The sequence below is a fragment of the Panulirus ornatus genome, chromosome 14, assembly GCF_036320965.1.
Source record: "Panulirus ornatus isolate Po-2019 chromosome 14, ASM3632096v1, whole genome shotgun sequence".
NCBI lineage: Eukaryota > Metazoa > Arthropoda > Malacostraca > Decapoda > Palinuridae > Panulirus > Panulirus ornatus.
The window spans coordinates 1,417,044-1,434,112 of NC_092237.1; the positions used below are offsets into that span (position 1 = coordinate 1,417,044).

Genomic DNA, 17,069 nt, shown 5'->3' on the forward strand with positions numbered 1-17,069 from the left:
TTCACTTTTCATGATGCTTTTTAGTCTTAACTGTCATCTTTTAGGGGGTGAGACAGCAGAGATGCCTGGGCTTTACTCACCTGGGGAATACGACATTGCCGGGTTCACAGTTGGAGCAGTTAAAAGAACAAATCTGTTACCAAGGAAAAGTGATCTTGAAGTTGGAGATGTTATCCTAGGTCTGGCATCATCTGGCCTTCATAGTAATGGTTTTAGTTTAGTGAGAAAGATTGTGGAAGCTAATAAACTCAAGTACACAGATCCTGCTCCATTTTGCCCTACTAAAACTCTTGGTAAGTTTATCTCTCTTACAGTTGGAAATTGTTTTCCAGTACCACAATGCACTGGTTATTATTTAGTACTGACTGTTCTCAGCTCATAATATTTTGTATCCATTCTTGCAAAATATTGGTAATTTGGAATTAGTAGGATATCTATTGGGCCTTTAAATTTGACTTCAGATGTTAAAAGCATGTACAGAAACTAGTGATTATAGTCCATTATTAGATTTTTTTCACACATATTCACCATTTCCCATGTTAGCAAGGTAGCGTCAAGAACAGAGGACTGAGCCTTAGAGGGGAAAATCCTCACTTAGGCCCTCTTCTCTGTTCCTTCTTTTGGAAAAGTAAAATCGGAGGGGAGGATTTCCAGTCTCCCCTGCTACCACCCCTTTAAGTCTCCTTCCACAGCAATCGGGAAATACGTGGAAGCATTCTTTCTTCCCTATCCCTAGGGATACTACCATTAGATATTCTCATATATATTATTATTATAATTATTATTATTTTGCTTTGTCGCTGTCTCCCGCATTACCGAGGTAGTGCAAGGAAACAGACAAAAAAATGCCCCAACCCACCCACATACACATGTATATACATACACGTCCACACACGCAAATATACATACCTGTACATCTCAATGTATACATATATATATATATACACACACAGACATATACATATATATACATGTACATGATTCATATTGTCTGCCTTTATTCATTCCCATCGCCACCTTGCCACATATAGAATAACAACCCCCTCCCCCCTCATGTGTGCGAGGTAGTGCTAGGAAAAGACAACAAAGGCCCCATTTGTTCACACTCAGTCTCTAGCTGTCATGTAATAATGCACCGAAACCACAGCTCCCTTTACACATCCAGGCCCCACAGGACTTTCCATGGTTTACCCCAGACGCTTCACATGCCCTGGTTCAATCCATTGACAGCACGTCGACCCCAGTATACCACATCGTTCCAGTTCACTCTATTCCTTGCACGCCTTTCACCCTCCTGCATATTCAGGCCCCGATCACTCAAAATCTTTTTCACTCCATCTTTCCACCTCCAATTTGGTCTCGCACTTCTCCTAGTTCCCTCCACCGCTGACACGCATATCCTCTTGGTCAATCTTTCCTCACTCATTCTCTCCATGTGACCAAACCACTTCAAAACACCCTCTTCTGCTCTCTCAGCCACACTCTTTTTATTACTACACATCTCTCTTACCCTATTATTACTTACTCGATCAAACCACCTCACACCACATATTGTCCTCAAACATCTCATTTCCAGCACATCCACCCTCCTGCGCACAACTCTATCCATAGCCCACGCCTCGCAACCATACAACATTGTTGGAACCACTATTCCTTCAAACATACACATTTTTGCTTTCCAAGATAATGTTCTCGACTTCCAAACATTCTTCAAGGCTCCCAGAATTTTCGCCCCCTCCCCCACCCTATGATTCACTTCCGCTTCCATGGTTCCATCCGCTGCCAGATCCACTCCCAGATATCTAAAACACTTTACTTCCTCCAGTTTTTCTCCATTCAAACTTACCTCCCAATTGACTTGACCCTCAACCCTACTGTACCTAATAACCGTGCTCTTATTCACATTTACTCTATATATATATATATATATATATATATATATATAATTTTTTTTTTGCTTTGTCGCTGTCTCCCGCGTTTGCGAGGTAGCGCAAGGAAACAGACGAAAGAAATGGCCCAACCCACCCCCATACACATGTATATACATACGTCCACACACGCAAATATACATACCTACACAGCTTTCCATGGTTTACCCCAGACGCTTCACATGCCTTGATTCAATCCACTGACAGCACGTCAACCCCGGTATACCACATCGCTCCAATTCACTCTATTCCTTGCCCTCCTTTCACCCTCCTGCATGTTCAGGCCCTGATCACACAAAATCTTTTTCACTCCATCTTTCCACCTCCAATTTGGTCTCCGTCTTCTCGTTCCCTCCACCTCCGACACATTTATCCTCTTGGTCAATCTTTCCTCACTCATTCTCTCCATGTGCCCAAACCATTTCAAAACACCCTCTTCTGCTGTCTCAACCACGCTCTTTTTATTTCCACACATCTCTCTTACCCTTACGTTACTTACTCGATCAAACCACCTCACACCACACATTGTCCTCAAACATCTCATTTCCAGCACATCCATCCTCCTGCGCACAACTCTATCCATAGCCCACGCCTCGCAACCATACAACATTGTTGGAACCACTATTCCTTCAAACATACCCATTTTTGCTTTCCGAGATAATGTTCTCGACTTCCACACACACTTCAAGGCTCCCAGAATTTTCGCCCCCTCCCCCACCCTATGATCCACTTCTGCTTCCATGGTTCCATCCGCTGCCAGATCCACTCCCAGATATCTAAAACACTTCACTTCCTCCAGTTTTTCTCCATTCAAACTCACCTCCCAGTTGACTTGACCCTCAACCGTACTGTACCTAATAACCTTGCTCTTATTCACATTTACTCTTAACTTTCTTCTTTCACACACTTTACCAAACTCAGTCACCAGCTTCTGCAGTTTCTCACATGAATCAGCCACCAGCGCTGTATCATCAGCGAACAACAACTGACTCACTTCCCAAGCTCTCTCATCCCCAACAGACTTCATACTTGCCCCTCTTTCCAAAACTCTTGCATTCACCTCCCAAACAACCCCATCCATAAACAAATTAAACAACCATGGAGACATCACACACCCCTGCCGCAAACCTACATTCACTGAGAACCAATCACTTTCCTCTCTTCCTACACGTACACATGCCTTACATCCTCGATAAAAACTTTTCACTGCTTCTAACAACTTGCCTCCCACACCATATATTCTTAATACCTTCCACAGAGCATCTCTATCAACTCTATCATATGCCTTCTCCAGATCCATAAATGCAATCCATTTGCTTTTCTAAGTATTTCTCACATACATTCTTCAAAGCAAACACCTGATCCACACATCCTCTACCACTTCTGAAACCATACTGCTCTTCCCCAATCTGATGCTCTGTACATTCCTTCACCCTCTCAATCAATACCCTCCCATATAATTTACCAGGAATACTCAACAAACTTATACCCTCCTTGTATTAACTTTCTAAAATGGGAAACAGAAGAAGGAGTCACGCGGGGAGTGCTCATCCTCCTCGAAGGCTCAGAGTGGGGTGCCTAAATGTGTGTGGATGTAACCAAGATGTGAAAAAAGGAGAGATAGGTAGTATGTTTGAGGAAAGGAACCTGGATGTTTTGGCTCTGAGTGAAACGAAGCTCAAGGGTAAAGGGGAAGAGTGGTTTGGGAATGTCTGGGGAGTAAAGTCAGGGGTTAGTGAGAGGACAAGAGCAAGGGAAGGAGTAGCAATACTCCTGAAACAGGAGTTGTGGGAGTATGTGATAGAATGTAAGAAAGTAAATTCTCGATTAATATGGGTAAAACTGGAAGTTGATGGAGAGAGGTGGGTGATTATTGGTGCATATGCACCCGGGCATGAGAAGAAAGATCATGAGAGGCAAGTGTTTTGAGAGCAGCTGAATGAGTGTGTTAGTGGTTTTGATGCACGAGACCGGGTTATAGTGATGGGTGATTTGAATGCAAAGGTGAGTAATGTGGCAGTTGAGGGAATAATTGGTATACATGGGGTGTTCAGTGTTGTAAATGGAAATGGTGAAGAGCTTGTAGATTTATGTGCTGAAAAAGGACTGATGATTGGGAATACCTGGTTTAAAAAGCGAGATATACATAAATATACGTATGTAAGTAGGAGAGATGGCCAGAGAGCGTTATTGGATTACGTGTTAATTGACAGGCGCGCGAAAGAGAGACTTTTGGATGTTAATGTGCTGAGAGGTGCAACTGGAGGGATGTCTGATCATTATCTTGTGGAGGCTAAGGTGAAGATTTGTATGGGTTTTCAGAAAAGAAGAGTGAATGTTGGGGTGAAGAGGGTGGTGAGAGTAAGTGAGCTTGGGAAGGAGACCTGTGTGAGGAAGTACCAGGAGAGACTGAGTACAGAATGGAAAAAGGTGAGAACAATGGAAGTAAGGGGAGTGGGGGAGGAATGGGATGTATTTAGGGAATCAGTGATGGATTGCGCAAAAGATGCTTGTGGCATGAGAAGAGTGGGAGGTGGGTTGATTAGAAAGGGTAGTGAGTGGTGGGATGAAGAAGTAAGATTATTAGTGAAAGAGAAGAGAGAGGCATTTTGACGATTTTTGCAGGGAAAAAATGCAATTGAGTGGGAGATGTATAAAAGAAAGAGACAGGAGGTCAAGAGAAAGGTGCAAGAGGTGAAAAAAAGGGCAAATGAGAGTTGGGGTGAGAGATTATCATTAAATTTTAGGGAGAATAAAAAGATGTTCTGGAAGGAGGTAAATAAAGTGCGTAAGACAAGGGAGCAAATGGGAACTTCAGTGAAGGGCGCAAATGGGGAGGTGAAAACAAGTAGTGGTGATGTGAGAAGGAGATGGAGTGAGTATTTTGAAGGTTTGTTGAATGTGTTTGATGATAGAGTGGCAGATATAGGGTGTTTTGGTCGAGGTGGTGTGCAAAGTGAGAGGGTTAGGGAAAATGATTTGGTAAACAGAGAAGAGGTAGTGAAAGCTTTGCGGAAGATGAAAGCCGGCAAGGCAGCAGGTTTGGATGGTATTGCAGTGGAATTTATTAAAAAAGGGGGTGACTGTATTGTTGACTGGTTGGTAAGGTTATTTAATGTATGTATGACTCATGGTGAAGTGCCTGAGGATTGGTGGAATGCGTGCATAGTGCCATTGTACAAAGGCAAAGGGGATAAGAGTGAGTGCTCAAATTACAGAGGTATAAGTTTGTTGAGTATTCCTGGTAAATTATATGGGAGGGTATTGATTGAGAGGGTGAAGGCATGTACAGAGCATCAGATTGGGGAAGAGCAGTGTGGTTTCAGAAGTGGTAGAGGATGTGTGGATCAGGTGTTTGCTTTGAAGAATGTATGTGAGAAATACTTAGAAAAGCAAATGGATTTGTATGTAGCATTTATGGATCTGGAGAAGGCATATGATAGAGTTGATAGAGATGCTCTGTGGAAGGTATTAAGAATATATGGTGTGGGAGGCAAGTTGTTAGAAGCAGTGAAAAGTTTTTATCGAGGATGTAAGGCATGTGTACGTGTAGGAAGAGAGGAAAGTGATTGGTTCTCAGTGAATGTAGGTTTGCGGCAGGGGTGTGTGATGTCTCCATGGTTGTTTAATTTGTTTATGGATGGGGTTGTTAGGGAGGTAAATGCAAGACTTTTGGAAAGAGGGGCAAGTATGAAGTCTGTTGGGGATGAGAGAGCTTGGGAAGTGAGTCAGTTGTTGTTCGCTGATGATACATCGGTGGTGGCTGATTCATGTGAGAAACTGCAGAAGCTGGTGACTGAGTTTGGTAAAGTGTGTGGAAGAAGAAAGTTAAGAGTAAATGTGAATAAGAGCAAGGTTATTAGGTACAGTAGGGTTGAGGGTCAAGTCAATTGGGAGGTGAGTTTGAATGGAGAAAAACTGGAGGAAGTGAAGTGTTTTAGATATCTGGGAGTGGATCTGGCAGCGGATGGAACCATGGAAGCGGAAGTGGATCATAGGGTGGGGGAGGGGGCGAAAATTCTGGGGGCCTTGAAGAATGTGTGGAAGTCGAGAACATTATCTCGGAAAGCAAAAATGGGTATGTTTGAAGGAATAGTGTTTCCAACAATGTTGTATGGTTGCGAGGCGTGGGCTATGGATAGAGTTGTGCGCAGGAGGATGGATGTGCTGGAAATGAGATGTTTGAGGACAATGTGTGGTGTGAGGTGGTTTGATCGAGTGAGTAACGTAAGGGTAAGAGAGATGTGTGGAAATAAAAAGAGCGTGGTTGAGAGAGCAGAAGAGGGTGTTTTGAAGTGGTTTGGGCACATGGAGAGGATGAGTGAGGAAAGATTGACCAAGAGGATATATGTGTCGGAGGTGGAGGGAACGAGGAGAAGAGGGAGACCAAATTGGAGGTGGAAAGATGGAGTGAAAAAGATTTTGTGTGATCGGGGCCTGAACATGCAGGAGGGTGAAAGGAGGGCAAGGAATAGAGTGAATTGGAGCGATGTGGTATACCGGGGTTGACGTGCTGTCAGTGGATTGAATCAAGGCATGTGTATGGGGGTGGGTTGGGCCAGTTCTTTCGTCTGTTTCCTTGCGCTACCTCGCAAACGCGGGAGACAGCGACAAAGCAAAAAAAAAAAAAAATATATATATATATATATATATATATATATATATATATATATATATATATATATCTATATATATATATATATATATATATATATATTTGTATATGTATATGTATATATATTTAATGTATGTATGACTCATGGTGAGGTGCCTGAGGAGTGGTGGAATGCGTGCATAGTGCCATTGTACAAAGGCAAAGGGGATAAGAGTGAGTGCTCAAATTACAGAGGTATAAGTTTGTTGAGTATTCCTGGTAAATTATATGGGAGGGTATTGATTGAGAGGGTGAAGGCATGTATGGAGCATCAGATTGGGGAAGAGCAGTGTGGTTTCAGAAGTGGTAGAGGATGCGTGGATCAGGTGTTTGCTTTGAAGAATGTATGTGAGAAATACTTAGAAAAGCAAATGGATTTGTATGTAGCATTTATGGATCTGGAGAAGGCATATGATAGAGTTGATAGAGATGCTCTGTGGAAGGTATTAAGAATATATGGTGTGAGAGGAAAGTTGTTAGAAGCAGTGAAAAGTTTTTATCGAGGATGTAAGGCATGTGTACGTGTAGGAAGAGAGGAAAGTGATTGGTTCTCAGTGAATGTAGGTTTGCGGCAGGGGTGTGTGATGTCTCCATGGTTGTTTAATTTGTTTATGGATGGGGTTGTTAGGGAGGTAAATGCAAGAGTTTTGGAAAGAGGGGCAAGTATGAAGTCTGTTGGGGATGAGAGAGCTTGGGAAGTGAGTCAGTTGTTGTTTGCTGATGATACAGCGCTGGTGGCTGATTCATGTGAGAAACTGCAGAAGCTGGTGACTGAGTTTGGTGAAGTGTGTGGAAGAAGAAAGTTAAGAGTAAATGTGAATAAGAGCAAGGTTATTAGGTGCAGTAGGGTTGAGGGTCAAGTCAATTGGGAGGTGAGTTTGAATGGAGAAAAACTGGAGGAAGTGAAGTGTTTTAGATATCTGGGAGTGGATCTGGCAGCGGATGGAACCATGGAAGTGGAAGTGGATCATAGGGTGGGGGAGGGGGCGAAAATTCTGGGAGCCTTGAAGAATGTGTGGAAGTCGAGAACATTATCTCGGAAAGCAAAAATGGGTATGTTTTAAGGAATAGTGGTTCCAACAATGTTGTATGGTTGTGAGGCGTGGGCTATGGATAGAGTTCTGCGCTGGAGGATGGATGTGCTGGAAATGAGATGTTTGAGGACAACGTGTGGTGTGAGGTGGTTTGATCGAGTGAGTAACGTAAGGGTAAGAGAGATGTGTGGAAATAAAAAGAGCGTGGTTGAGAGAGCAGAAGAGGGTGTGTTGAAGTGGTTTGGGCACATGGAGAGAATGAGTGAGGAAAGATTGACCAAGAGGATATATGTGTCGGAGGTGGAGGGAACGAGGAGAAGAGGGAGACCAAATTGGAGGTGGAAAGATGGAGTGAAAAAGATTTTGTGTGATCGGGGCCTGAACATGCAGGAGGGTGAAAGGAGGGCAAGGAATAGAGTGAATTGGAGCGATGTGGTATACCGGGGTTGACGTGCTGTCAGTGGATTGAATCAAGGCATGTGAAGCGTCTGGGGTAAACCATGGAAAGCTGTGTAGGTATGTATATTTGCGTGTGTGGACGTATGTATATACATGTGTATGGGGGGGGTTGGGCCATTTCTTTCGTCTGTTTCCTTGCGCTACCTCGCAAACGCGGGAGACAGCGAGAAAGTATAATAAAAAAATAATAATAATATATATATAAGCAAATGGATTTGTATGTAGCATTTATGGATCTGGAGAAGGCATATGATAGAGTTGATAGAGATGCTCTGTGGAAGGTATTAAGAATATATGGTGTGGGAGGCAAGTTGTTAGAAGCAGTGAAAAGTTTTTATCGAGGATGTAAGGCATGTGTACGTGTAGGAAGAGAGGAAAGTGATTGGTTCTCAGTGAATGTAGGTTTGTGGCAGGGGTGTGTGATGTCTCCATGGTTGTTTAATTTGTTTATGGATGGGGTTGTTAGGGAGGTGAATGCAAGAGTTTTGGAAAGAGGGGCAAGTATGAAGTCTGTTGGGGATGAGAGAGCTTGGGAAGTGAGTCAGTTGTTGTTCGCTGATGATACAGCGCTGGTGGCTGATTCATGTGAGAAACTGCAGAAGCTGGTGACTGAGTTTGGTGAAGTGTGTGAAAGAAGAAAGTTAAGAGTAAATGTGAATAAGAGCAAGGTTATTAGGTACAGTAGGGTTGAGGGTCAAGTCAATTGGGAGGTGAGTTTGAATGGAGAAAAACTGGAGGAAGTAAAGTGTTTTAGATATCTGGGAGTGGATCTGGCAGCGGATGGAACCATGGAAGCGGAAGTGGATCATAGGATGGGGGAGGGGGCGAAAATTCTGGGAGCCTTGAAGAATGTGTGGAAGTTGAGAACATTATCTCGGAAAGCAAAAATGGGTATGTTTGAAGGAATAGTGGTTCCAACAATGTTGTATGGTTGCGAGGCGTGGGCTATGGATGGAGTGGTGCGCAGGAGGATGGATGTGCTGGAAATGAGATGTTTGAAGACAATGTGTGGTGTGAGGTGGTTTGATCGAGTAAGTAACGTAAGGGTAAGAGAGATGTGTGGAAAAAAAAAGAGCATTGTTGAGAGAGCAGAAGAGGGTGTTTTGATATGGTTTGGGCACATGGAGAGAATGAGTGAGGAAAGATTGACCAAGAGGATATTTGTGTCGGAGGTGGAGGGAACGAGGAGAAGAGGGAGACCAAATTGGAGGTGGAAAGATGGAGTGAAAAAGATTTTGTGTGATCGGGGCCTGAACATGCAGGAGGGTGAAAGGAGGGCAAGGAATAGAGTGAATTGGAGCAATGTGGTATACCGGGGTTGACGTGCTGTCAGTGGATTGAATCAGGGCATGTGAAGCGTCTGGGGTAAACCATGGAAAGCTGCGTAGGTATGTATATTTGCGTGTGTGGACGTATGTATATACATGTGTATGGGGGTGGGTTGGGCCATTTCTTTCGTCTGTTTCCTTGCGCTACCTCGCAAACGCGGGAGACAGCGACAAAGCAAAAAAAAAATATATATATATATATATATATATATATATATATATATATATATATATATATATATATATATATTATTATACTTTGTCGCTGTCTCCCGCGTTTGCGAGGTAGCGCAAGGAAACAGACGAAAGAAGTGGCCCAACCCACCCCCATACACATGTATATACATACGTCCACACACGCAAATATACATACCTACGCAGCTTTCCATGGTTTACCCCAGACGCTTCACATGCCTTGATTGAATCCACTGACAGCACGTCAACCCCGGTATACCACATCGCTCCAATTCACTCTATTCCTTGCCCTCCTTTCACCCTCCTGCATGTTCAGGCCCCGATCACACAAAATCTTTTTCACTCCATCTTTCCACCTCCAATTTGGTCTCCCTCTTCTCCTCGTTCCCTCCACCTCCGACACATATATCCTCTTGGTCAATCTTTCCTCACTCATTCTCTCCATGTGCCCAAACCATTTCAAAACACCCTCTTCTGCTCTCTCAACCATGCTCTTTTTTTTTCCACACATCTCTCTTACCCTTACGTTACTCACTCGATCAAACCACCTCACACCACACATTGTCCTCAAACATCTCATTTCCAGCACATCCATCCTCCTGCGCACAACTCTATCCATAGCCCACGCCTCGCAACCATACAACATTGTTGGAACCACTATTCCTTCAAACATACCCATTTTTGCTTTCCGAGATAATGTTCTCGACTTCCACACATTCTTTAAGGCCCCCAGAATTTTCGCCCCCTCCCCCACCCTATGATCCACTTCCGCTTCCATGGTTCCATCCGCTGCCAGATCCACTCCCAGATATCTAAAACACTTCACTTCCTCCAGTTTTTCTCCATTCAAACTCACCTCCCAATTGACTTGACCCTCAACCCGTACTGTACCTAATAACCTTGCTCTTATTCACATTTACTCTTAACTTTCTTCTTCCACACACTTTACCAAACTCAGTCACCAGCTTCTGCAGTTTCTCACATGAATCAGCCACCAGCGCTGTATCATCAGCGAACAACAACTGACTCACTTCCAAGCTCTCTCATCCCCAACAGACTTCATACTTGCCCCTCTTTCCAAAACTCTTGCATTTACCTCCCTAACAACCCCATCCATAAACAAATTAAACAACCATGGAGACATCACACACCCCTGCCGCAAACCTACATTCACTGAGAACCAATCACTTTCCTCTCTTCCTACACGTACACATGCCTTACATCCTCGATAAAAACTTTTCACTGCTTCTAACAACTTGCCTCCCACACCATATATTCTTAATACCTTCCACAGAGCATCTCTATCAACTCTATCATATGCCTTCTCCAGATCCATAAATGCTACATACAAATCCATTTGCTTTTCTAAGTATTTCTCACATACATTCTTCAAAGCAAACACCTGATCCACACATCCTCTACCACTTCTGAAACCACACTGCTCTTCCCCAGTCTGATGCTCTGTACATGCCTTCACCCTCTCAATCAATACCCTCCCATATAATTTACCAGGAATACTCAACAAACTTATACCTCTGTAATTTGAGCACTCACTCTTATCCCCTTTGCCTTTGTACAATGGCACTATGCACGCATTCCGCCAATCCTCAGGCACCTCACCATGAGTGATACATACATTAAATAACCTTACCAACCAGTCAACAATACAGTCACCCCCTTTTTTAATAAATTCCACTGCAATACCATCCAAACCTGCTGCCTTGCCGGCTTTCATCTTCCGCAAAGCTTTCACTACCTCTTCTCTGTTTACCAAATCATTTTCCCTAACCCTCTCACTTTGCACACCACCTCGACCAAAACACCCTATATCTGCCACTCTATCATCAAACACATTCAACAAACCTTCAAAATACTCACTCCATCTCCTTCTCACATCACCACTACTTGTTATCACCTCCCCATTTGCGCCCTTCACTGAAGTTCCCATTTGCTTCCTTGTCTTACGCACTTTATTTACCTCCTTCCAGAACATCTTTTTATTCTCCCTAAAATTTAAAGATACTCTCTCACCCCAACTCTCATTTGCCCTTTTTTTCACCTCTTGCACCTTTCTCTTGACCTCCTGTCTCTTTCTTTTATACATCTCCCACTCAATTGCATTTTTTCCCTGCAAAAATCGTCCAAATGCCTCTCTCTTCTCTTTCACTAATGATTGGGAATACCTGGTTTAAAAAGCGAGATATACATAAGTATACTTATGTAAGTAGGAGAGATGGCCAGAGAGCGTTATTGGATTACGTGTTAATTGACAGGCATGCGAAAGAGAGACTTTTGGATGTTAATGTGCTGAGAGGTGCAACTGGAGGGATGTCTGATCATTATCTTGTGGAGGCTAAGGTGAAGATTTGTATGGGTTTTCAGAAAAGAAGAGTGAATGTTGGGGTGAAGAGGGTGGTGAGAGTAAGTGAGCTTGGGAAGGAGACCTGTGTGAGGAAGTACCAGGAGAGACTGAGTACAGAATGGAAAAAGGTGAGAACAATGGAAGTAAGGGGAATGGGGGAGGAATGGGATGTATTTAGGGAATCAGTGATGGATTGCGCGAAAGATGCTTGTGGCATGAGAAGAGTGGGAGGTGGGTTGATTAGAAAGGGTAGTGAGTGGTGGGATGAAGATATGTATATATATATATATATATATATATATATATATATATATATATATATATTCTATCCTTGGGGATAGGGGATTAAGAATACTTCCCACGTATTCCCTGCGTGTCGTAGAAGGCGACTAAAAGGGGAGGGAGCGGGGGTCTGGAAATCCTCCCCTCTCGTTTTTTTTTTAATTTTCCAAAAGAAGGAACAGAGGGGGCCAGGTGAGGATATTCCAAAAAAGGCCCAGTCCTCTGTTCTTAACGCTACCTCGCTAACACGGGAAATGGCTAATAGTTTAAAGGAAAAAAGAAAGATATATATATATATATATATATATATATTTTTTTTTTCTTTTTTCATACTATTCGCTATTTCCCGCGATAGCGAGGTAGCGTTAAGAACAGAGGACTGGGCCTTTGAGGGAATATCCTCACCTGGCCCTCTTCTCTGTTCCTTCTTTTGGAAAATTAAAAAAAAAAAAAAAAACGAGAGGGGAGGATTTCCAGCCCCCCGCTCCCTTCCCTTTTAGTCACCTTCTACGACACGCAGGGAATACGTGGGAAGTATTCTTTCTCCCCTATCCCAAGGAATATATATATTTATATATATACATATACACATACATATACACATACATATACATACAATGTTGTATGGTTGCGAGGCGTGGGCTATGGATAGAGTTGTGAGCAGGAGGATGGATGTGCTGGAAATGAGATGCTTGAGGACAATGTGTGGTGTGAGGTGGTTTGATCGAGTAAGTAACGTAAGGGTAAGAGAGATGTGTGGAAATAAAAAGAGCGTGGTTGAGAGAGCAGAAGAGGGTGTTTTGAAATGGTTTGGGCACATGGAGAGAATGAGTGAGGAAAGATTGACCAAGAGGATATATGTGTCGGAGGTGGAGGGAACGAGGAGAAGAGGGAGACCAAATTGGAGGTGGAAAGATGGAGTGAAAAGGATTTTGTGTGATCGGGGCCTGAACATGCAGGAGGGTGAAAGGAGGGCAAGAAATAGAGCGAATTGGAGTGATGTGGTATACAGGGGTTGACATGCTGTCAGTGGATTGAACCAAGGCATGTGAAGCGTCCGGGGTAAACCATGGAAAGCTGTGTAGGTATGTATATTTGCGTGTGTGGACGTGTGTATGTACATGCGTATGGGGGGGGTTGGGCCATTTCTTTCGTCTGTTTCCTTGCGCTACCTCGCAAACGCGGGAGACAGCGACAAAGTATAAAAAAAAAAAAAAATATATATATATATATATATATATATATATATATATATATATATATATATATATATATATATATATTCTATTTATTTTACTTTGTCGCTGTCTCCCGCATTAGTGAGGTAGCATTAAGATCAGAGGACTGAGCCTTTGAGGGAAAATCTTCACTTGGCCCCCTTCTCTTTTCCTTCTTTTGGAAAATCAAAAACGAGAGGGGAGGATTTCCAGCCCCCCACTCCCTTCCCTTTTAGTCGCCTTCTACGACACGAAGGAAATACATGGGAAGTATTCTTTCTCCCCTATCCCCAGGGATAGGCCAAGTCCTCTGTTCTTAACGCTGCCTTGCTAATGCGGGAAATGGCGAATAGTATAAAAAAAGAAAAAAAAAAAAAAAAATATATATATATATATATATATATATATATATATATATATATATATATATATATATATTCTTTTTTTTTTTTTTGCTTTGTCGCTGTCTCCCGCGTTTGCGAGGTAGCGCAAGGAAACAGACGAAAGAAATGGCCCAACCCACCCCCATACACATGTATATACATACGTCCACACACGCAAATATACATACCTACACAGCTTTCTATGGTTTACCCCAGATGCTTCACATGCCTTGATTCAATCCACTGACAGCACGTCAACCCCGGTATACCACATCGCTCCAATTCACTCTATTCCTTGCCCTCCTTTCACCCTTCTGCATGTTCAGGCCCCGACGACACAAAATCTTTTTCACTCCATCTTTCCACCTCCAATTTGGTCTCCCTCTTCTCCTCGTTCCCTCCACCTCCGTCACATATATCCTCTTGGTCAATCTTTCCTCACTCATTCTCTCCATGTGCCCAAACCATTTCAAAACACCCTCTTCTGCTCTCTCAACCACGCTCTTTTTATTTCCACACATCTCTCTTACCCTTACGTTACTTACTTGATCAAACCACCTCACACCACACATTGTCCTCAAACATCTCATTTCCAGCACATCCATCCTCCTGCGCAGAACTCTATCCATAGCCCACGCCTCGCAACCATACAACATTGTTGGAACCACTATTCCTTCAAACATACCCATTTTTGCTTTCCGAGATAATGTTCTCGACTTCCACACATTCGACAAAGCTCCCAGAATTTTCGCCCCCTCCCGCACCCTATGATCCACTTCCGCTTCCATGGTTCCATCCGCTGCCAGATCCACTCCCAGATATCTAAAACACTTCACTTCCTCCAGTTTTTCTCCATTCAAACTCACCTCCCAATTGACTTGACCCTCAACCCTACTGTACCTAATAACCTTGCTCTTATTCACATTTACTCTTAACTTTCTTCTTTCACACACTTTACCAAACTCAGTCACCAGCTTCTGCAGTTTCTCACATGAATCAGCCACCAGCGCTGTATCATCAGCGAACAACAACTGACTCACTTCCCAAGCTCTCTCATCCCCAACAGACTTCATACTTGCCCCTCTTTCCAAAACTCTTGCATTCACCTCCCTAACAACCCCATCCATAAACAAATTAAACAACCATGGAGACATCACACACCCCTGCCGCAAACCTACATTCACTGAGAACCAATCACTTTCCTCTCTTCCTACACGTACACATGCCTTACATCCTCGATAAAAACTTTTCACTGCTTCTAACAACTTGCCTCCCACATCATATATTCTTAATACCTTCCACAGAGCATCTCTATCAACTCTATCATATGCCTTCTCCAGATCCATAAATGCTACATACAAATCCATTTGCTTTTCTAAGTATTTCTCACATACATTCTTCAAAGGCAAACACCTGATCCACACATCCTCTACCACTTCTGAAACCACACTACTCTTCCCCAATCTGATGCTCTGTACATGCCTTCACCCTCTCAATCAATACCCTCCCATATAATTTACCAGGAATACTCAACAAACTTATACCTCTGTAATTTGAGCACTCACTCTTATCCCCTTTGCCTTTGTACAATGGCACTATGCACGCATTCCGCCAATCCTCAGGCACCTCACCATGAGTCATACATACATTAAATAACCTTACCAACCAATCACAATTCAGTCACCCCCTCTTTTTAAATAAGTCCACTGCATAACCATCCAAACTGCTGCCTTGCCGGCTTTCCATCTTCCGCAAAGCTTTTACTTACCTCTTCTCTGTTTAACCAAATCATGTTCCCTAACCCTCTCACTCACGTTGCACACCACCTCGACCATAACACCCTATACTGCCACTCTATCCATCAAACACCATTCAACAAACTTCAAAATACGCACTCCATCTCTTCTCACATCACCACTACTTGTTACACCTCCCCTTGTGCGCCCTTCACTGAAGGTCCCATTGCTTTCCCTTGGCCTTACGCATCTTTTTTACCTCCGTTCCAAACATTCTTTTTATGCTCATTGCTCCCTATAATGTAATGATACTCCTCACCCAAACTCTCTTTGGCCCTTTTATATATAGAATATATATATATAGATAGATATATTGTTATTTATAGATAGATATATTAAAGCTATATATATATATTTTTTTTTTCTTTTTTCATACTATTCGCTATTTCCCGCGGATAGCGTTGTGGTAGCGTTAGAACAGGAGGCCTGGGCCTTGAGGGATTCTCCTCCCACTGGCCCTCTTCTTGTTCTTCTTTGGAAAATTAAAAAAAAAAAAAAAAAAACGAGAGGGAGGCTTTCGCCCCCCCTCCCTTCCCTTTTAGTCACTTCTCCGACACGCAGGGATACGTGGGAAAGTATCTTTCTCCCCTATCCCAAGGAAATATATATATTTATTTAGATTACATTACACATACATATACACATACATATACATACAATGTTGTATGGTTGCGAGGCGTGGGCTTTGGATAGAGTTGTGAGCAGGAGGATGGATGTGCTGGAATGAGATGGCTTGAGGACAATGTGTGGTTGTGAGGTGGTTTGATCGAGTAAGTAAGTAAAGGGTAAGGAGAGGTGTGGAATATAAAAAGAGCGTGGTTGAGAGAGGCAGAAGAGGGTGTTTTGAAATGTTTGGGCACATGGAGAGAATGAGTGAAGGAAAGATTGACAAAGGGTTATATGAGTCGGAGGTGGAGGGAACGAGGAGAAGAGGGAGACCAAATTGGAGGTGGAAAGATGGATGAAAAAGATTTTGTGTGATCGGGGCCTGAACATGCAGGAGGGTGAAAGGAGGCAAGGAATAGAGTGAATTGAGCCATGTGAGTATACCGGGTGACGTGCTGTCAGTGGATTGAATCAGGGCTGTTGAAGCGTCTGGGGTAAACCATGGAAAGCGCGTAGGTATGTATAGTTCGGGTGTGGACGTATGTATATACCTGTGTAAGGGGGTGGGTTGGGCCATTTCCTTTCGTCTGTTTCCTTGCCCTACCCGCAAACGCGGAGACGAGCGACAAGCAAAAAAAAATATTATATATATATATATATATATATATATATATATACTATATATATATATAATATATTATTATACTTTGTCGCTGTCTCCGCATTTGCGAGTAGCGCAGGATACAGAACGAAGAAGTGGCCCCAACCCACCCCCCAACATGTATATCATTACGTCCACACACGCAAATATACATACCGACGCAG

At 43.0% G+C, this 17,069-nt stretch overlaps 1 protein-coding gene across 2 annotated transcripts in view; it reads left to right on the plus strand.

The window, feature by feature from the left end:
• Positions 1 to 17,069, plus strand: part of Gart (trifunctional purine biosynthetic protein adenosine-3 Gart) — a 100,225-nt gene that overhangs the window by 38,265 nt on the left and 44,891 nt on the right. For both annotated transcript variants that reach the window (XM_071669274.1, XM_071669273.1), the window contains one exon: positions 45 to 293. In XM_071669274.1, coding sequence (XP_071525375.1) covers positions 45 to 293 — 249 coding nt within the window. The remainder of the gene's footprint in view (positions 1 to 44; positions 294 to 17,069) is intronic.